The sequence below is a fragment of the Sorex fumeus genome, unplaced genomic scaffold (genome assembly GCF_029834395.1).
Source record: "Sorex fumeus unplaced genomic scaffold, SorFum_2.1 ptg000045l, whole genome shotgun sequence".
NCBI lineage: Eukaryota > Metazoa > Chordata > Mammalia > Eulipotyphla > Soricidae > Sorex > Sorex fumeus.
In genome coordinates this window covers 19,278,428-19,300,264 of record NW_026606102.1, presented here as the reverse complement: position 1 = coordinate 19,300,264, position 21,837 = coordinate 19,278,428, and the positions used below count along the sequence as shown (strand labels likewise).

The 21,837-nt window shown below is 57.8% G+C and overlaps 1 protein-coding gene across 1 annotated transcript in view; it reads right to left on the bottom strand.

Moving 5' to 3' along the window:
- Positions 1-1,488: 1,488 nt before the first annotated feature.
- The window catches only part of TRABD2B (TraB domain containing 2B), a 182,520-nt gene continuing 162,171 nt past the window's right edge, over positions 1,489-21,837 (bottom strand). Inside the window, exons 5-7 of the mRNA XM_056122369.1 lie at positions 11,534-11,624; positions 8,880-9,149; positions 1,489-1,958 (exon numbers count right to left, since the gene is read on the bottom strand). Of these exons, the coding sequence (XP_055978344.1) occupies positions 1,754-1,958; positions 8,880-9,149; positions 11,534-11,624 (566 nt within the window). The 3' untranslated portion in view covers positions 1,489-1,753. The remainder of the gene's footprint in view (positions 1,959-8,879; positions 9,150-11,533; positions 11,625-21,837) is intronic.

The window sequence follows — 21,837 nt, the reverse complement described above, 5'->3', positions numbered from 1 at the left end:
CCTGGTGCCCACAGGGCTGGCTGGACCCTCTGAAGCAGAATTCAGGGCTCTTGCCAGGCCTCAAGCTCAAACCCATCCATCTCGAGTTGAACTAAAGAGAACTCAGCTGCCCGCCGAGATGCCCCTAGGTCTTCTGACCATCAAGTGAACAGCCCAGATTCTACCATCTCAACTCGGAAACAGTCACCATGCTAGGCTCAATGGCACCGGGGTCCAGTCAGTCACCACCAGGCTTGCCAGGGAAACCTAGGAAAGAATGAACTAGGAATTCTGGCACCCCAGGGGGCCAGCAGACTTGACCAGCTGTGCTGCCTTGGAGAAGCACTTTCCCTCTCCAAGGCCTTATTGTTGCCTTTACTGCTATTAACTGTCAAGTGTTGGCTCCTTTCTGCTCAGGCTTTATGATGAGTCACCAGACCTGTACAGGGTTTAGCCGGGGCGGGGGGGGGGGGGGGGGGGGGCGGGGAGGACCAACCTGGTTCTCCACCTGCTCGGCCTGGGCCTTGGGGGTAGAGGAGTTTGTTACTCCAGGTTTCTACTTGGCTGCCACCTCTCTCACTTGCTCCCAGCTCATCCCCTGCTCAAGCCTCTGATTTGGCAGGGGTATAAGAAGTTGAGGGGTGGGACATAGGGCGCCTCCCATTGCCAAGCCCTGTGCTACATAAGCCTCTGGCAAATGGGCTCTCAGCGGGAGAAGCAGCTGTGTCCCCCCTCGGCTGAACAATTTGGCATATGGGGGACAGGTGTGGTCTAAATCATGCTAATAGGGCTGTTTCCTGGCGGGGTGACCCTGGGCCAGTCTCTTTCCCAGGGGCTCTGATTCTTCATCTGTGAAACGGGGACACACTGTGGCAGAGAGGGCAGCTCTGAGGCGACATATCATCAGCAAGGCCCTGACCTGAGCTGGCCCTTCTCCTTCCATTCCCGCCCTGCCCAGCTCACCGGGACCTCAACAGCCTCTTCTGGAAAACAAGATGGACCCTTGGCCAGGACAGACATTCTGACTTGCGTCCAGATTCCTCACCTCCCACCATGACTTTGGGCCACCTCCTTCCTCTTTTTTGGATCCCAGTTCACTCATCTGACATGTGAGATTGGGGAACTCCTTCCCTCCCTCAGCGTTTCCCCCACCCCAGGCATTTGGTTGAAGCCCTTCCTGATTGCTCTGGACACCCAGGGATGCTCAGGGCTTCAGTAGCAGCATTCTCATCCCCAAAGTATCTCCCCAGCCCCAGGATGCACGCAGCGAGGGAAGGACCAGAGCATTCCTATCTCTGGCTCCCATGTCCAGCTTCACGGAAGTGAAGCCTCCCTCTGAGCGCCCCGCCATGGGGAGAAGTCAAACCTGGATTCCAGAAGTTTCTGCTGACCCAGGAGCAAACTCACTCCCAGCCAGTCTATACGAGGCCTTGGACGTCCTGACAACCTGGGTTCATCCCCTGGGGTGGCACTGGGACTCATTTAAGGAGTTAATCACATAGGCCACATGAAAATAGCTTTATCGGTAGAATAAATACATTTTTCTCTTTTAATATGGACATATTTTACAAAAGAGCCCCATAGCACTATGGGAAATAAAGATCCTTCTACAAAAAAGAAGATGTATCTCAGGTACATAAAGCTCTAGTGTTCTAACGGACCCGTCTGGACTGCCGTGAGGTGTCAGGTCCCCCTGGAGGTGGCAGCAGGAGCAGTGGGGGGTGGCTGCAGACCCCCCAGTTTCTCTGGCTTCTCTGCCCACCCGAGGCCTTGGTCACGAGGGCCCGAGAGTGCGCAGCAGAAGGCTGGCGGCGCAGGCGTGGACGAGGCCCAGGGCAGGCTGGGAGCGCTGTGCGGAGCTGTTGGTGGGCCCCCGCCCTTCCTGCTGGGGGAGCTGGTCCGGGAGCTGTAAGGGGGGCTCGGCAGTCTCAGGGCTGTGCGTGGGCTGCAGTGGCAGAGGGGGCAGCGAGCCGGTGGTGCTGGCAGGAGAAAACACAGGAAATTTGGAGTGACCACTCCGGAGCGAGGACACTTGGGGTGACCACTCTGGAGTGAGGACCCTTGGGGTGAGCACTCCGGACTGAAGATACTTGGGGTGAGCACTCCGGAGTGAAGACACTTGAAATGACCACTCTGGAGTGAGGGCACCTGGGGTGAGCACTCCAGAGTGAGGGCGCTTGGGACGTGCACTCTGGAGTGAGAGCGCTTGGGGTGAGCACTCTGTGGTGTCGTCCTGGACCAGGCTTCCCGGTGCCCACAACTTCCTTGTAGCTTGTGTTTCATATCAAGTGAAGGAAACAGACTCAGACCAGGAACCGGGAGCCCAAGTCACATAGGCACATCTGGATTACTGACCCTTAGAAGGAAAAGGACGAGCTCCTGGGGGGAAGAGGGAGGCCTGGGAGTCCCAGGGGTAAGTAGCCCCATCACTGAGGTAGGTGGGTGCATGTTCCAGACCCGGCGGAGGCGCGCAGGATGCTCAGTGGAACACACCAGGCCCTGTCTGCCACTGCATCCATGGGGCACACCCGGGCCCTAGGACAAACCTTCAGATGGGGCCACACACACTCACCCTTTCCTGCCAGACAAGCAAACAGGCTGAGAGAAGCTCAAGTTGGCCAGAGGACATTGGGGGCCAGTCCCTCAGGTCTTCCTTCGCAAAGCCCCAGGAATTTCAGGAACTCTGGCCTCTGTCATGAGCCCGTGAAAAGGAACCCAGCTTGGGCACCACGGACTGGCATTGCTGGTGCAAGAAGGCTGGAGAGAAAGTGGGGCACGAGGGCGACAGAGAGGTCAACCCAAGAGGCCAAGCACAGAGCAGACAACGACAAGCAAAGGCCAGTTCTGGGGCATGGTGAGGGTGGGTATGTGGGTTGGGGGGAGATGGCCAATGACTAGGGAGGAAGGGCAAGACAAGGGCCTGGTCAAGAGAGGGACACAGGTCAAAGAGAGGCCAAAGGAGCACGACGGGGGACACACTCCAGGGTGAAGAAGGGGCTGCCCACCCTCTGCACCCCAAATTCTGTGGCCTGCATGGCTCCTTGCACCCTGGGGCACAGGAGACACAGTGAGGTCAGACAAGCCCTGCCACACTCCAGGGCAAGGAGGGGAGGGGAAGCAGTGGGGTAGGGAACACAGAGGAACCCCACTCAGTGCAGGGCCAGGAAGCAGTGGGAAGAGGGGGTCACACCTGCAGCCAGCCTTGATGCCGGAGGTCTAGCACCTTCAGACTCAAGGGCTCGCTCCGGAGCTCAGGTCTTCGCCAAGAACCCAGTGCACATGAACTTCTAAATCTCACATTAACACCATGTGGGAAAGACCTCTGAAGAAACTGAGGCACAGAGGGGCTCAGATGGGCTCAGACAATCACCTCCCCCATGGCCCAGAGCGTCTCTCTTGCAGCCTGGATCAGCCCCACCCGGGCAGTGGGCTGGAGGGGCCTGGGTCTCCGCGCTCACCACCCCTTCTACTGGTCTGGGACTAGCATTCAAAGACTCTCCCTTACCAGAAAGGGTCCTGCCTCCCTGCCCTGGCCCCTTGCTCCTTTGCTGCTGATCCGGGTGGGCCGTAATCATCCCTCCTTGTCATGGTTCTCTCTCCCTCTGCCCCTCGCCACCCCATCTCCAGAGACTTCCCCTGGAAGCTGTTTTAGGTGGGTGGGAAGACATGGGGAGGGATGTGGAGGGGACAGGTGCCCCTTCTGCCTCCAATGTCCCTCCTGCCCATGAAGTATCGCCACGTGCTTCCCCAGCCCGTCTTTCCCCAGCTTGGATCGGCAGCAGCTGCCCTCCCCGTCCTGCCCGCTCCCTACCCCGCCCCACATAACATCACTGCCTGCTGCTTGCTCACCACACAGCTGTCTCTAAGCTGCCCTTGCCCAGAGGACTCAGACGTGTCCTCCGTGCCCCGGTGCCCCCCAGGAGAGGTGAGGCTCCCGACAAACCATGTCCATGTCCCGCTGATGATGGCTACTTGTCCCAGGTCCCTCTCCGTTAGTGGAGGCAGGGGCAAGTTTCTGCTGCTCACCCTCTGAAGGTGAGACGTGGCACTATTTTTCACAGCAGTTATGCCCATCTTTCCCCACTACTAACAGAGTCCATCTCTAGCACGCGCCCCTGTGCCGCAGACACAGTGCCAGACGCTCAGCTGTGATGGGCGTCAGATTATTATTCCTGTTTCCGAGCCAAGGAAACAGAGCTGGCGGGAGGGCAGGACGTGCTTGGGGCAGTCTGGCCTCTGTATCCCTGGATAGTGGAGGGGGCACAGTGGGAGGAAGCACCAGGAGGAAGACTGGCGCCCTGCTGAGGTCCCCGGCGGGGGGGGGGGTGCCTGCACTCAGTGGGGTCACAGACTCAGCCCTTCTGCTACTCTTTTTTTTTTTTGGCTAATGAAAGGAAAGGCTTCACATCTACAATCACACACACACACACACACACACACACACACACACACACACACACACACACACAACACATACACAACACCAAACGTTCGTGCAAGTTGCTTCCAGCTGCTGTTGGATGCTTTCAGGCCGAGTGCCGGGGAGCCTGGTGGTGCACAGACCCAGGGCAGGAGGCCGGCCTGCCACTCCTCTGCCCCAGCTGGGGTCAGGCTGGCAGCCAGCCCTGGCGCCGCCTCTGAAGGGAGACCAAGCGGGAGTTCGGAAAGCGACTCGAAAGGCGCCCGAAGGCGTTTGCTTTCGCACTTTGAAAACCAAAGAAGGAAAGTCTCTGTTGGAGCCTGGGAGGGTTTTTTATTGCTTGGAAGGAGTCCCAGGGAAATGAAGTGAGGCTGGGGGGTGAGGAGGGAAAGCCCCTCCAAATCACCCCCGTTGCCCCCCTGCCCTGGGCCCACAGCTCAAAAAGCTCAGTTCCCAGCCCAGTCCCCCACCCCTGCCCCAGGCCCATGCTGGGGAAAGTGTCTCGTGGCAAAAGGGCTTCGAAGCCAAAGCAAACACTTGCGTGTTCCCAGGCTCTGCAGACGGCTGGCACCCAGGGCCCGGCTGCCCTGTGCGCACAGGGCCCTGAGTGGGGAAAGGCCTCTCTGCCCAAGGGGAAGGAGGGAGCTGTTCTAGTTGCCCGGTCACTTCCTTGAGACTTTGCACAAGTCTGGCCCTGAAGTTCCCTTATTCGTTCCAAGAAGGACCAGGCTCAGGAAGGATGCCGAATTTCCGAGCAGTGGAAGCCAGGAGTGAGATCTTGAGCAGAAGCCCCAGGTAGAAACCTCAAGAAGTAGGGCAGGTGACTGAGGCAGGGCTGCCCGAAGCCCTGCAGGGCCCCAGGGACTTGGCAGAGCTGAGGATGGGTCTGCAGGGTCTGGCCCCAAGAGCCTTCCATGTGGTCCTGCTGGAGGAGACCTCCCTGGCCTCAGTGGCAGCCTCTCTAGGTCACGTGCCAGCAGAGCCCTAAGATGACATGTGCCCCGTCCCAGCATCTCAGCCATAACAGCCTCCGGGCCTTCTGCCACAGTCTCCTATGCGGGGGACGCTGCCCTCCCCTCAGCCTTGCTGGGTCCTGTCACTGGGGGTCTCTGGCCTTCGGGGCTCCTCGCCCCCAGACAGGGCCAGGGTCCTTTTGCTGCCCTATTCTGGGGCACCGTTCCTGTGCCACCCAGGGGCTCACTGATTTTCTCAGCCTCAGACGGGTGTGGACCCACAAGCAGCTTCCTGCTTTAGAGAAGGGGATTGGGGCAGAGACTGTTCTCTGGGGTCCAGTGCCGATGCCGAGGCAATTTGCGGAGTCATCAGGTCTGAGGCTGGCTGACCACCTCATCGTTGCAAAGCTAGGCTTGGCAGTCAGGGTGAAATGCCCTGGATGTGCTGGTTTATTTTTTTTTGGGGGGGGGGGGGGAGGACACCTGGTGACACTCAGGGCTTACTCCTAGCTCTATGCTAAGGGCAGGGATCACTTCTGCTGAACCTCAGGGGCCATATGTGGTGCCAGGAATTGAAGTGGGGTTGGCTAGATGCAAGGCAAAGTGCCCTACTCTCTGTAATATTTCTCTGAGATGCTTTCATCCTGCTCGACCTCTTACCAGACACAAACGCTTAGTCGGCTTTGCCATCCTCCCATCCACACTCCCAGCCTGGAAGGGAGAAGGCCGGAGAACTGCTGTGCCAGGAAATGGAGTTGGTAAAGCCAGGCATGAGGCGGGAAAGGGCTACCCGGCAGGGAGTGGGCCCAAGGCTGAAGCACCACATCACCCCCCCCCCCCCTTCATGGGCTTCCAGGCAACTGCTCAAGCCTTGGAGAATGAGGCCCGGAAGGGCAGTGACCACCCCAACCTCTCCACAGAAGCACTGACACGGCTCTGGGTCTCCAACACACTGATGTCCCCTCTGTGACTTGCTTCCCTGTGCCCAGCCCTTGGGAGTGCCTGTTCTTAGCACCTGCCCCACAACTACTGTCTTGCCAATCCTGGTGGTCCAGCACCACACGTGCAGACACGCAGGCATGTACACAGGCAAAACTGACACCCCAGCCGTGCCCTGGGAGGACAGTGCTGGGTGGACTTTCAGTGACCGGTCAACACCTGATCTGCATAAGCTCCCATGCTGCGTTGGGGTGCAGCCCAGCACACCATCTGCAGGGACTCTGCCCTGCCCTCCCTGTCACAGTCCTGCTGTCTCCTCCTGGTTCTCAGATTTGGGGCTTCCTGAGAGGCCTCTGTCACTGTTGCACAGCCATCTGCGGACACACGCTTGGCCCTTTCCACGGGTCCCCATAAATCATCCCGCCACGGGCTGTTGCTTCTCTAAACTTCCTCCGTGTGTTTACATCTCGGGGAGTGAGGGGCGAGGGGAGGCCCGCATGCTCCAGGTGGTGTCCTGGCTGGGCGCTTGCGGCCCCGGATCCCTGCTCTCGCTCCTCTCACTCATGCATGCAGCCAACAAGCTGGTGACCCAGAGAGGCCCAAGTGCCAGCAGGTTTCCAGGGCTCTTGGCCAGGATAACCAACCAGGGAGCTGCAGTTTGTGCGCCCTGTGTGGACGTGGGGGCCAGGGGCCTCTAGTGGGGGTCCCCAGATGGATAGTGAGCAGCGGAGAGTTGAGAGAGGAGTGGAGGGTTTGGGGGGGAGAAGAAGAGACAGAATGGAACTGAAGCTCCAAGGAAAAGGGGAATGACAAGAGCCGCATCCTGAACTCTGACCTCTCTGGGGAGTCCTGCACCCACTTCTTTTTGGGTGTTTTGTTGGAAGTTTTAAGGAACTTCCAACAAACAGGCTGGTGGAAATTCCCTGCTGCAGCCCTACCAGATGGGAGAGAGCACTCTACCAGCTCACCCGCTGAGCCTGGGAAGCGAGAGGAGGCAGGAAGGGAACAGTGGGGACCCATCTGTTCAACTGCACCGTTCGGAGGGGCTGGGGTCCAGGGCGCCTGTGGATTGGACAGTCTAGCTTCTCATACCCCACAGGCTGGACACGCCTTTGGTGGGGACTCTGAAACCTCTGGGATTCAGGGTGCTGAAGCTCCTTATGATCCAGCAACAGGCACCCAGCACCCCTGTAGCCTGCTCCCCTCCCCAGGTTGAAGGTTGTGGTCCCCAGGAACTCTGTGCTCACACCCAGTTTTCAGGGTGCACAAGCTCAGCGTGTCCCTTCAATGCAGCCTCTGCAGTGCCCCTGCTCGGGCAGCCACAGCCAGGGCTGAGCGGAAGTACATTGCACTGGAACCTGAGCCAGGCGTTTGAAGCCAGCGCCCAGCAGCCAGAGCGCTTGGCATTTATTCGCTCGAAGTATTTTTGTTTTTAATTAAAAATAATTTTCCTTTTGTTTCTGGGCTACACCCTGCGGCACTCAGGACTCACTCCTGGCTCTGCGCTTAGGAATCACTCCTGGAGGTGCTCAGGGGACATTCTGGGGAGCCGGGGATTGGACCTGGGTTAGTCCTGTATGCCAGCCAAGTGTCCTACCTGCTGTACTATTGCTACAGCCCTAATCTTTTTAAGACAGTGCACACCACATGTGGTGAGGTCGTGGGCTGAATTTGTCAGCCCTGGGCAGATGACTCAGAGACCTGGCAGAAGGAGGGCAGGAAGTGACAGGCACAGGAGGCAGCCCTGATTGTCTGTGTGGCCTTGGACAAGCCCCCACTCCCTTCCCTGGCCATGGTGCCCCCGGGAGCACAGAGCTGGGCTGGCTGTGCAGATACAGCTTAGGAGGGCGCGTGCAGGTTGGGCACTCGGCTCCCCAGGCCCTGCTCTGATCTGTGTGGTCCAGGATGGACTCTGCATAGGGGATTCTGCCCATCACACCAGCCACGCCCCGGGTGCCTGCTGACTTAGTTCACAAGTTGATTCCCTGACAAAGCAGACCTGTAGGCAACCAGGGCAAGGTGGAGGGTGACAGACAGATGTCATGGATAGCAGGAGACTGGTGACAGGCAGGCAGACTGTCGTAGACAAGGGCCGTCCAAGCAGAGTCAGCAGAGGACAGGATGGGCTGATGCGCACGCGCATGTGTATGTGTGTGTGATGTCAGTGAGGATCACAGAAATCCCCCGTTGTGACACAGAGCTGAGCGGAGTGGTGGGCAGTGGCCTCCCTGCACAGTGGGGTCCCTTCCGCAAGGCCCCCAGAGAGGTTCTCTGTGCACGCCCAGGTCCAGGGCCCCCAACAGCCTGCTCCATGGTCTTCTAGTGTCATGGTCGGGCCCAGGGGACAGTCAGAGCCCCGGGAGACCCAGTGTGTCCAGAAGGAAGAGGGTAAAGTCCACTTTCCTGGCCTGGAGGAGCAGGGGAGGAAGCCTGCAAGGGCCATGTCCTCCATGCATGGCCACAGCCTCCTTAGAGCAATCTGGCAGGAAACTGAGTGCCGGCCCAGGTACAGGGGTCTGCGCTGGGGCCTCCCAGCATCCCTGCCCATAGACCTTACTGTCCTCAGGGGACAGAGGAAATGGCCTCACCTGTCCTCCAGACGGACCCAGAGGTCATTGAACTGGCGCGGCCGTGAGTGCTTGTTCTGTCTCTTGTGCCACTTCTTCTGCCGCCCGAACTCCTCCAGCTGGCTGAGGCTGTCGGGGAGCAGGAGGTGGGCGGACAGGCCGGGGTCCTCCTCCTCAGGCGGGGCGGTGGGGGTCGCTGAGGGCACTGCTGGTAAGGCAGCAGTGGGGGTCACTGGGGCCGGGCTCGCTGAGGTCCCCTCGGGAGCGGGTGCTGGGCTCTGGGCAGCAGGGCTGGAAGGGACAACAGCACAGGTGACGTGGGAAGGAGCGGGAAAGCAGGAGCCCAGCCAATGGCAGGCGGGAGAGGTCCCTGCCCTCCTGGCGCGAGCCCCGCCGCAGGTAGGAGGGGAGGTGCTGCCCGCTACAGGGGCAGTCAAGCCCCAAGGACTGTAGGACGGTCACAGCAGCAGCTTCTCTCCACCACGTGTGGCGGAGTCACTTGAGGAGTTACTTAACTGCTGTGTTTCAGTCTCCTGGAAAATGGGTGTGTGACGCCTCCACCCCCAGTCCCAGCAAGGTCGACCCCCTAAGTGAGCAGGTTGGCAAGGCCCTGAAAAACTGCGTTGGTACCAGGCTAGCGGCTGAAGCCTTTCTCTGAGGATTGCTAGTGACCACAGAGAAATGTCATCTGCTCCTAGTCACGGGGCCACATGTCCTCATGCGTCCAACTCCGACTTACTGGAGCACCTTTCTGGGGGGGTGGCAAGACATGGCAAGTGGGTTCACACTAAAACTGGAGGTCTGGGGACACAGGTGTGGCCTGGCCTTACCCTCGAAGGCAGTGACAGGGCATGTGTGCTGTGGTGCTGAGCTCGGGGGCGCAGAGGCAGGAGGATGGGTGTGTCTAACCCTGTGCCAGGTCAGAGGCATCAGGTGTCACTTAACTGCTGTGTCTCAGTCTCCTGGGAAATGAGTGTGTGACACCCCCCACCCCAGCCTCAGCAAGGTGGACCCCCCTAAGTGAGCAGTTGGCAAGGCCCTGAACAACTGCGTTGGCACCAGATTAGCAGCTGAAGCCTTTCCCTGGGGATCACTAGTGACTGCAGAGGAATATCATGACACACAGGAGTGAGTGTGCGTCCCTAGGAGGCAGATGAGACAGCCCAGCCTGGGAGCTCATTCCCTCATTCCCTTTGCTCTGCAGGCACAAGCTGTCCCCCTGGGGATGCCTCCAGCTTCCTGTCCGTGTCAGGTGGGGGCTGAGACCGGGTTGGGTCAGCATTCTGGAGCTGACAGAGAAGATGGGCCCAAGGCAGCCAGCTCCCTTCCCTCCAGGCTCATGGAGTCAGGGATTTCTCCTCCCTTGAATGAGCTGGGCTGGGTTTCCCAGACCCCACAGCCTGAACTGAGGCTCTGAGGGTCCTGGAGCTGCTGCAGGAGCTGGGTAGATGATGACTCAAAGCAGGCAGACAAAGGGGGCCCCCAAGAAGCATCTGCAGCTCTTGATGACTCTCACTGTCAGGGCCCCTGGCCTTGCAGGATTTCAGGTTATACTCAAGACTGGCTGAGAGCCCTTGGAGCAAGCATTAGTGGGGGGAGGTGTGGGGGACCCCTCTAGGGTCCAGTTTTGAGATTAATAGGACACACACAATGAGCTTTAAGGTGAAGGTCCTCAGGGTCAGGAGGTGGAGGAAGGCCTTGGCCCTGGGGTTGCAGGATCCCCCTCCCTGCCTTCTTAGGGAGCCAAACAAGTACCTCAGATGGGACAGGGGGGCCCATGAGGCCATTTGGGGGACCCATGAGGCCATTTATTTGTAGATGCCTCTCATGGGCCCCTCGGTTGGGAGACTAGAGGCTCCAGGCTTCAGGGAGCTCCAGGCATCTTTTTGTACAAGAGGGAGTCAGGGCTATTAGGTCTGAGTTGCTCCTTCCCCTAGCCCCGCTGTGGAATGAGAAGTGATTAGAACTCAGAAAGGCCTTATGACCAGCCTGCACCCTGGACGAGGGCTGTGTGTCCTCCTGCATGTGACTGCTCCTCTCTGGACCTCCAGCATTGCAGTGTGTGGATGGGGACACTGCCAGCCCCCCAGCTGTGAATGCTGAGTACCCGGCCCATGCAGGAGGGTGAGAATGGTCGGGGTGCCTGTCCCCCTCTGCGTCCTGGAAACTGGGAGTGGAAACCGAGGTCACAATGGGGTCACCCTCAGGGATGGGTGGAATGGTGGAAGCATGGGCCGCGTGGATGCCCCCACACCCAGTTTGGAATCCCATCACTGGAGCTGACACCTGGGGCCAGCAAGGGAAACCCCCAGTGCAAGAGGGGGCTCTAGGCACCCCATGAGACTCTGCATGGAGTGGGTGGCCCTGGACTGGAGCGTCGCTGATGGGCCCCCCCGCTGATGGGTAAGAGGCAGCAGTAGAGAACCATGGTCAGAGGATGGTCAGCACAGGAGTGGGCAGAGAGCATCCACCAAAACCCCTAGAAAGCAACCCAGGGGTCCAGTAGGGTCCTGCCTCGCACCCGACACCCATCTAAATCCCAAACATCTCCGCCCCAAAGCCTGTCTCCCACCCTCTGGCTGTAGACAGTCTCCCGGGGAACCTTTGGCAGGGGCTTCTACACAGTGCCCCCTGCAGGCACTAATGGGGACAGACTGTGTCCTGGCACCTCTTACCTGTGGACTGTCTGCCCCGCAGGCGTATGCTCCACCTCCAGCCCCCCTTGGCGGAGGACGTCAATGACTGTGTTGTTCCCCAGAAAGTGACCTGAAATGGAAGCAGAAGGGATGGGCTTGCTCAGGGCGGCAGCGGCTAAGATAGAGGGCAGCCTCAGGCCAGTCTCAGCAGGCCCAGGACTGTCTCAGAGGGCCACAGAATGGGAGGAGTCCTGGTCCTGCTGCTCACTGGGTGTGCTGGGCCGTGCCTCAGTTTCCCCATCTGCAAAGCAGGGCCATCATGAAGAGGAGGAGATAGTGTCGGCATAAGAAGCGAGGGGCTCCTGGGTTTCCTGGTGTGTCACTGTGACCCATGCTGTTAAAGGTACCTGGCCCTGGGTTGTCTGGGCAGGAACCGCCTCCAAGTCCAGCTCTGTGAAACCTCCGTCAGGAGGCCCACCAGCACCCACCAGGTCTATGGCTCATCTTGGCAAGTTGCATCAGCAGCTCGGAGCTCTGTCCCTCGTCATGGACTGGGCTCCTGTGTCCACATCTCCACACCAGGACCGTGAGTTTTCAAAGATGTGTTTGTTTACCATCTCCCAACACTGAGGGACAGACACAGGCCCAGGATGGCTCTGGAGGACTTAGGAAGGAGTAAAGTTGGGGGGAGGGAGAGAGAGGAAGCCATGTGGTCACAGGGGCCCAGCAGACAGGGATGTGGCAGAGGCACAGCTCTGAGGTGCCTATGTGAAGGCGGCCCTAATCATGGGTCATGGGTCCCCCAAACATGGCGCTGCCCTTGCTTGGGGCAGACACAGAGGACACGGGGTTGTGCAATGTGGTCCCGGTCCCGGGGGAGGGCGGACATCCTGCCTGGCAGATGTGGGGCTCAGGCCTGAGTGTGGACCCACCGGCTCCCAGCTCTGTGGGGTCTTACAGGCTGCCAGGTGGTGGGGAGGGGTCAGTAGAGCTGGGAGCCAGGACCTGACCACGCCACTCCTTCCCCTGGCACCCAGGGGAGTGGGAAGGTACTTGTCCAGAGCCCTGGGACCCCCCCTGGCCATGTGGTTGCCTGGCCCCACACTCAGGGCTGTGTTCTCCCCTCCTGCTGCCCTGTCAGCCCTGAAGCAAGAGAATCTGCTCTGTGACTCTAATTGCCCGTGACGGGCGGTGACAGGTGGGAAGCGGGAAGGTCAGCGTGCTGACAGCCTTGGGGAGGTCTGAGGCTATGGACAAGCTGCTGGAGAGCAGAGACCCCTGGGAGTGTGGTGGCCAGGCCAGAGAAAGGGTGCTCAGCAGATCCGGTGGCACAGGGCACCAGACCCAGAAAAATCAGGCCATAGCACCCGTTTAAACTAGGGCACAGGATCTGTAGAACCAGGGCACAGGACCTATATAAATCAGGATGTGAGACTTGGATAAACCAGGACATGAGACCTGCATAAACCAGGGCATGGGACCTGTATAAACCAGGGCACGGGACCCAGATAAACCAGGGCATGGGATCCAGTTAGTGTAAACCAGGATATAAGACCCAGTGTAGACCAGGATATAGGGACTGGTATAAACCAGGACATGAGAATGAGACTCGCACAAACCAGGGCATGGGGCCTGCAGAGTCCCTGTGTGGCGTGGCACTCCAAGACTGGCTCCATGGCTCCCCAGCCTCTCTCTACCCACCTTTCCTTGCCACAGTTCCTTGAGACCCATCTTCTACCTTCAAGCTCTAGAAGTGAGACAGCTTACTCATTCAGGGCCTGGCCAACCCACCACGCAGGGCAGCCCCCAGCTCTGAGCACAGGGCAGGGCAGGGGCCGCACCCCCACTCTATCTCTCTGGTTGTGTGGGAGGTGCTCAGTCCTCTCCGTCTCTCCATGTTGAGCTGACAAATGCAGTCCAAGTGCCCACCCAGAGGCAGAACAGCGGGGGCAACACCTTCCATTCCAGCCTCTCAGTTCTTTGACTCTAAGCACTAAGTTCAGGAAAGCACCCGAGGTTTTGAGGCCCCCCTGGAAGCACTGGATCCAACCTTGGGCCCAGGAAGACGGAGGCATTGCTAACTGAAGGATGGGAGAAGGGTGAGAGAGATTGGTAGCACCGGAAAGGGGTATCTCTGGTAGGGAAGGGCATGCAGAGACTAAGGAGGTAAGTGCCGCTGGTCTGCGGCCACTGGCAGAAGATACAAGGACAACAAAGGTGTGAACCGGCCCTGCAGGGCCTGACCCAGTGCCTGTGAAGACAGGAACCTGTGTAGGCTGCGAGTCTCCAGGATGTGATCCTGAGCAAGTGGCTTTCCTGTTCCAACCTCAGTTTTCCTGTGCATCAAATAGGCACATACCCTTTGGCCGACTCCTTGGTTGGGGGTTCTAATGCCTAATGAGGTAGGAGGAGCAAATGTCTTTGGACAAAGCCGAGTGCACTCCTGGGTGACGGACTAGCCAGTCCTGGCAGGGGGGTGCTGGAAGGGAGTTGGCTGGAAGAGAGAGGCTTGGAAGGGATGGAAGGAAGCGAGCTGGGAGAGAGCCGGAAGGGAAAGAGCTGGAAGGAAGCAGACTGGGAGAGAGGACGAAGGGAAACAGGCAGTTGGCTGGCAGGGAGTGAGCGGGAGTGGGGCTCCAGAGCACTGGAGCAAAGTTCCTGCCATCAGCCCTTGAAGCACACACCTGAGGAGCCAAGGCACTTCCTTCTCTGCCTGCTGGACAACTACAGAAGGGGGCCAGCGGGGCTCTTCTCAGAGATACTCCAGAGGTCTCCCCCGCCCCTCCAAGCTGCCTAGGAGTAGCAGCATCTGCACTGAGGTGTGAGATCTGCCGGGGGGCTTGAAAAGTGAGCCCCCCTAGATGGGTCCCTGCCCCTCTCCCACGCTGGCCCACACTCTCAGAACTGCATCTGAACCCCACCCAGAGAGCTCTAGGGGCTTTGGGATGTCGGAGGCAAGGAGTGATGATTCTTCCAGATTTCTACGCCCACACACCTATACCCGCTTCCATCCAGGAGGAGAAACCTTGTTCCCCCCTTTGCTTGGTCTCAGAGATGCAGTTCCATGTATCCAGGCTCCCGGACCTGGTGCAAATGCTCCCTCTTGAGCCCAGCACGCCCCACCAGCTCGGGGGGTCTGGCCGCACGGGACCCCATTGCGGAGCTGCCTCCTCAGATACCAGGGCACTGTTTCGTGTGTCTTGCTTCTGCCTATCTGTCTCTCACTCTCATTCGCTGCCCACTGCCTGTCCTGCAGCTGGGACCCTCCCTCACCGGCCTGTCTGCAACCCCCTTTCCCGCTCAGTCCACTCAGCTGGAGGACAGTGATCCACCCCATGGTCTTGGCGTCCATGCAGAGTTGACGGCGCATGAAAGGTACCTTTACCCAGTCCCTTTGTATATGCTGAACAACCCACTTGTCCCCCCCAAGACTTCCCAACTAGTCCTTCTCTCCTCTGATATGTTGCAACAGTGCTCTCCTGTCACATCAGGGGGTCCTCCTCCCCCACCTCCTTTTCTCCCCACCAGTCACCAGGTCTCCTGGTCCCCGGATGTTTCCGCTCAGCTGCCTGCTGGACAGTTTCAGAAGGGGGCTAGCGGGGATCTGCTCAGAGGTACTCCAGAGGTCCTCAGTGTCTGCCTGAGTCACTGTGGACAGCTTAGGAATGGGGTCCCCTACCCTAAGCCCACTCTGTCACATGTGGGCCCACAGCCACGTGGGGGAGGTCCTGAGCTTTCCGAGGGCAGGGCCTGTGCCTGATTCATCCCTGTCCTCAAGCCCCAGTCAGGCAGTCAGTGGCTCCAGGAATGTTTGTTGAATGAATGAGTGACAAAACCCATGGCACCATCTCCGTTCCATGATCTCATCGTATCCCCAGGAGACCTGAGCTCACCGATCTCCCACTTCCCTGCACAGCCCGAGCCGGGCCCCTGGGTGAGGCCCCTTCAGATCCCACCAATCCAGAAGCTTGGCTTCTGGAGCCTCTCCTGAGTCAGGGCCCAGCACATGCTGTCCCTGGGGCCCGGCAGACGGCTGCGGCAGGCCTCCAGGGTCAGAGTCCTGAGGCAGGCACCACGCCCCGGCAGGAGCTGAGGGAAGGTCGGGGCACTTTTCCAAAGGGGCCCACAGCGCTGAGCCCATGTGGCTCGCCCAGGTCCCTGGGGTCTCCTGGCTACCGCTCAGCAGAGCCTTCCAGCACTGCCAGCTCTCTGCAGGAAGGAACGTTCCATCTCATCTGCCGGGGTTGTGGGAAGAGAAGAGGAAATAGGGAGTCAAAGAGGAGGAGGAGAGCCCCGAGACAGGCCAAAAGAGACACAGAGACAATAGGAGGAAGCCAAGGAGACATGCCAAGACAAAAAGGGACAGAAAGAGACAAGGCCAAAAGAGAGAGAGACAGAGAGAGAGACAGAGAGAGAGAGAGAGAGAGAGAGAGAGAGAGAGAGACAGAGAGACAGAGAGACAGAGACAGAGACAGAGATGGAAAGCTGAAGGAAGTGGAGAAAGGAGAAAGAACCCAGCATAAACCAGGGCACGGGACCCAGTTAGTGTAAATCAGGACATAAAATCCAGTGTGGGCCAGGATGTAAGACCACTATGAACCAGGACAGGAGAATGAGACTTGTACAAACAGGGCAGCGGCCCATATAAACCAGGGCACGGTGGAGTAGAGCCTAGTGACCGATAATAGAGGGGACAGCTCCGCCCTTGCTGGTGGGGGAGTGCAGGTTTCAGAGACCCCAGATGGGTGGGACTCAGATGAACCTGGATTGGGCACAGGCCAGGGGAGGGGAGCAAGGGTCTAGAGGTCTGTCTGGAAAGCGTGGGCTGACTGCAGCCACCTCACCACGGCAGGGTCCTGCATAGCCCCAGAGCCCCACAAGGGGGAATGGCTGCCCTTCTTCCTGCTCCTGCTCTGGGAATGGGGAATGAGTTGGGTTTGGTACCTGCCTGAGAGCCCCCCTAGACAGAGGCAGAGTTGGTTAGAGGGCAGAGCCCTCTTCTAGGGAGTCAGACCAGAAAAATGGCTCAGCAGCCAACTGGCTGGATGACCCCAAAGCACATCCTTCTCCTCATTGTGCCTTGGCTGCCTGCCTGGTGGCCAGAGTCCTCCCACCTGGACGAATGCCCCCTTGGTGAGCCATCTGGGCCCCAAATTATCCTTTTCGTCTTCTGTGTGATCCCCAGTTTTCAGAGGAGGAGTCGGCTGCTCAGGGACACCTGGGCCAGGTCATACAGCTGGCCAAAGGCTGAGCAGGAACTTGTATGCTGAACCCCACTCTCTGTGGGGGGCAGGAAACTGTCAAAAATATGTAGTCCTTCCTGGGCCTAGCAGACCAGAGGCAAGAGTCTGAGGGCTCCCAGCAACAATGCTCCAATTAAGCAGGTAATTACAAAACAGTGTTGGGGGCTGAGTGGAGGGGAGAACCAGATGTCCCCACAAAGGCTCCAGAGTAACAGGGGCCCCCAGACAACACATGTTTTCTTGCCAGTGAGGGCGCTGCATTTCCAGCTTTCTCCTCCAGGAAGGGGGCTCCTGGGCCCATATTTATGTTCCGTCTGAAATTAATGCAAAGGAAACTTTCGAATGCTAATGTCACTGCCACCGGATGGCTGGCCACAAGGGTATTTGTTTTCCTGAGGAAGTGGGACCGGAGGGGCTGCCGGCCAGACCAGATAAAGGGGACCCTTCAGGGCTCCTGGTCCCTCAATGAGGGGTGCGTACATCCCTGGCAGAACAACACTTCCTCTCCTCTGCTCTGTGAGCCAGACTGGGGCAAAGCTGAGACATTTGCTCAGTCAGAACTGAGACCCCAGCACCCAGTCCATGCTAGAGGAGAGACCCCTGGCGTCACTGGAGGAAGTCCCAAGTAGAGAGATACCGGTGACTGTGACAGCCATGAGGAAGGGGCCCAAAATATGATTCCCAAGAAGGGCGGTCGGGAAAGTCGAAAGAGGAGAGAAGGGCCCCGACAGTGGTTCCAGCACCCCAGGACCCCCAGATGGAGGGGGTGGGCAACAGTGGGTCATCAGCAGAGGCGCTGACTGGTCAGAGTATGAATGACAGCGGGATGGCTGTGGATGGGGTGGGAAGGAGGTGGTTGTTCTTACTCAGAATGAGACTCAGAGAAGTTTCAGCTGTACCAAAGGTCCCTGGTTCTGCCAGGGAGTGAGAGCTTGCTCCCAGGGATGTGGGCAAAGGACAGGGGCTGCTTGAGGGAGGGGGGCTCACACACCCTCGGAGGAGCTGTGCATGTCCAGGTAGAACCTGGTTCTGCCTCCCTCCAAGGCAGCCTTTGCTGCCCTGTCCTCTTGGGAGACAGCCGGAGCAGGAATCCGGCTGCCTGGAGCCCTACGACGTCCATCAGCTGACCAGCTCGACAGTGATGGAGCAGGCAGACTCATGGAGAGCCAGAGCCCCCGTCCCTTTCCTCAGTGTGTCGGTGGAACCCAATACTCCACTCCATTTGCTCACGCATCCTCCTGGCGCTCCGGCTGATGCCAGAGAACCCACGCGTGGAGCCTCATGGCAGGGAGTGGCAGGAAGAAGTTCACTTGGGCCCTGTGGCCAATATGTGCCAGATTCAAGGTGCTTTGTAGAGCGAGGGGCTCCCAGAACACAGCACAGCCTCCCTCAGGGGGTCCAAGCTGCTTTGGGTCTTGGACACCTGTGTGACCTCTGACAGTTATTCAGTTTGGGAGAACCCTTCTGGACTTCCCCAGCTGTGTATTTCCACATAGAAGGCTCCCCCAGACCCCACGAGGCCTGCTGTGAGGCAACCTTAGTGAGTATCACACCTTGGACCACGGTTTTGTTCAAGTGGAGAAGCCAGGAGGCCCTTCTGTGTGGCCCTCTGGGTCCCTGGGGACAGTGAGGCCCTGTGAGCTTGGACCAGCCTGTGCCCTGGGGGCCTGGAGTAGAGGCTTCCTGTCAGGTATGTTCTAGGCCTCAGAACCCTAAGAGGGTCAGACGCATCCCCCTATTCCCTGAAGTCAAGATTGTTGCACGAATACACATCTGACAAGGGGTTGATATCCAGGATATACAAAATACTGGTTAAACTCCACAAGAAGAAAACGTCCAACCCCATCCAAAAATGGGGCAATGAAATGAACAGAAACTTTCTCAAAGAAGAAATACGAATGGCAAAAAAGCACATGAGAAAATGCTCTACATCATTAATCATCAGAGAGATGCAGATCAAAACCACAATGAGATACCATCTCACACCTCAGAGACTGGCCCACATTCAAAAGAACAAAAGCAACCAATGCTGGCGTGGATGTGGCGAGAAAGGGACACTCCTTCACTGTTGGTGGGAATGTCCACTGGTTCAGCCCTTCTGGACAACAGTATGGACGATTCTCAAAAAATTAGAAATTGAGCTCCCATTTGACCCAGCAATACCACTCCTGGGAATATATCCCAGAGAGGCAAAAATGTATAGTCGAAGTGACATCTGCACTTGTTTGTTCATTGCAGCACTCTTTACAATAGCCAGAAACTGGAAGAAACCTGAATGCCCAAGAACAGATGACTGGTTAAAGAAACTTTGGTACATCTACACAATGGAGTACTATGTAGCTGTTAGAAAAGATGAAGTCATGAAATTTACATACAAGTGGTACAATATGGAAAGTATCATGCTAAGCGAAATGAGTCAGAAAGAGAGGGATAGACATAGAAAGATTGCATTCATCTGGGGAATATAAAGTAGCAAAGTATGAGATTAATACCCAAGAATAGCTGAGATCAGCACCAGGAGGATTACTCCATAGCTTAGAGGCCAGCCGGGTATCCTGGAGGAAAGGGCAGTTCAGATAGAGAAGGGAGCACCAAATAAAGGATGTTTGGAGGATCCTCCCATGAGGGGAGATGCATGTCAAAAGTAGACTATGGACTGAACATGTTTGCCACTCAATGCCTCTTTTGCAGACCACAACACCCAAACGGAGAGAGAGAACACAGGGGATTGTCCTGCCACAGAGGCAGGGGGGATGGGGGGATGGGGGTGGGAGGGATATTATCCATGGTGGTGAAAAACGGGCACTGGTGGAGGGATGGGTATCTGATCATTGTATAATTGAAACCCAAGCACAAAAAAAAATTGTAAATCTACAACTGTAAAAAAAATAAATAAAAAAAAAAAAGATTGTTGCAGACTCCAGCAATGGCTGCAGATTCCGAGTCAGCATGGACAGTGGGGGGCTGTACGGAGCCACCCCACTCCAGGATAGCCTGTGGATGGTTCTGTGAAACTGGGGCCACTTTTCAGTTCCCCACAGATATGGCTCTTTTCGGCTTCCAGAAGCTTCCTTTCTGGGATGGCAGTCCTAGCTGCAAGGACGTGGCCCACCTACTCCTGAACCTCCTTCTCACTTTGGACCTGGCTCTTGGGGTGACCCTGCTGGGTTCCCAGAGGCCACCGAGCACAGGAACCCTTGGTGTGGAGGCCTTGCTGGCCTGTGTGTCCCGTCCTTGGAGGGACTGGGAACCCTGAAATCACAACACGAGCTCACACACGCTATGGCGCCGGGCCTGTCTCTCGGACATAAGGTCTCTGACCATTCTGTGCCCAGGTGACTTCTGCTCAAGAGAAGTACAGGGTTTCCAGCTCAGGGGGGCTCTGCTGCCAGAACATGAGTGCGGGCACTTTCCCCTCCTCTTGCCTTGCCCATGTTGCCCACAGCAGAGCCCAGCCTGTGCTTGTCCCTCCCCATAGAGGCCTTGGAGGGCATGCCTGGCCCAGGGCTCTGGAGTGCCCCCCGCCTGTGCCAGAGAACGAGTGGCTCTGGGGGGACGCGTTAGCAGATGCGCAGTTCTGCTGCTGGCACAGCACTCTGAAACAGGAACGGCGACTCCGGCCAAGGACTGTAGCCCGAGCAGCCTGCCAGCTGCCAGATGTGCGCGTGGTGGGGCCGCTGAGCCCTTTGAAGAACCGTCGGAAACTCTGAACCATGTCCGGCGTGGGCGGGTGGCAGGCTGTGGTGTGTGCTCGGGAGATGAGAGAGTGGCCAGCCCGTGCTGCCCACTCACTAGGCTCCTTGTTTCACGGGCCTGCTTTCCCGGGAGCGGGGTGGGGGCTAGCAGGTGGGGTGAGGTCTTCTAATCCTGCGGCCCCCCCAGTTGGAGCATGAAGGCAAGAAAGAGGTGGGTATGGGTCCTGACTTAAGGGCTATGGGGAAGAGAAGAGGAATAGGAAGGCAGCTGGACCTGCAACAAGGAAATCTCCACAGGCTTCTCCTCCAGGAAGCCTTCTCCACCCCTGCCACCTTTCAGTGCCTTTCTTCATGAAGACACACGCATAAAACAGATGCGTTTGAGGGCTAGCAGGGACCTCAGTCCTTCCCCAATCCAGACCGCTTGCCTCGCAGCTGAGGAGGGGAGGGACAGAGGACTGGGGATCAAGGCTTCCTCACAGCACCCTTTCCCTTTCTGCTCTCTGGTTGTGAATTAGCTGTCCTGGCCCCACTTCCTGTCTCTTCTTGCTGACTCCTTCTAACCACCTTGCATCACAATCACCATGTACTCTAGCTTACCACTTAGGGTCCTTCTTCACCTGAGCACAGGGCTGGGCCAAGCACAGCACCTGGGACTCAATATTCACTGGCCATTTCGCCCAGAAGTACAGCACTCCCTGCCAAAGAGCAGCTGTGGGCCTGCTGAATCCCTGGGGCTTCTGCCTGGGAGCAGAACTGTGGATGTTCAGCCTGAGCCTGGTGTGGGGCCAGCAGGAGTGTGTGCATTTATCATGGGCCCTGAGAATTCCTTCATTTGTTCCCTCACTCACTCATGGATTGGAGAGTCCCCCAGTGCTCAGAGTCGACATCCTGCCTGGGACAGAGCGGAAGTACTCAGCATACTCAGGCCTATGATGGGGGAATCCTGTGGGTCTGGGGGACACCGAAGAAGAGAATGTCACAGGGCACAAGAGGGAAAGGGACATGATAGAACAGGGGGCCCACGAGGCAGCAGCAGGGAGGGAGGATGGCCCAGTAAGTGCTGGCCTTGATTACAAAGATTCTCTCATTTCCCACTTGCATCATCTGTTTGTTCATCTGCCAAATGGAACAATAAGTGCCCTCCTGCATCCCTCCAAGAACAACTGTGGGGCGATGGATGTGGCTCAATGGTAGCCTTTCCACAGGGGTAAAAGAGGCTGGCAGGTGCCCGGAGGCTGTGGATGCTGGAGTGAGGCCAGACAGGGAGAAGCTGTGGCAGCTGTAGAGGAAGGCGTCCGCAGTGTGGGAACGTCTTCAGCTCCACACGGAGTGCAGTGGCCTACGCTAGGGTGTTGGGTGTTGAGAACTATGGTAGGGGGTTGGAATATCAGTCTCACACCTT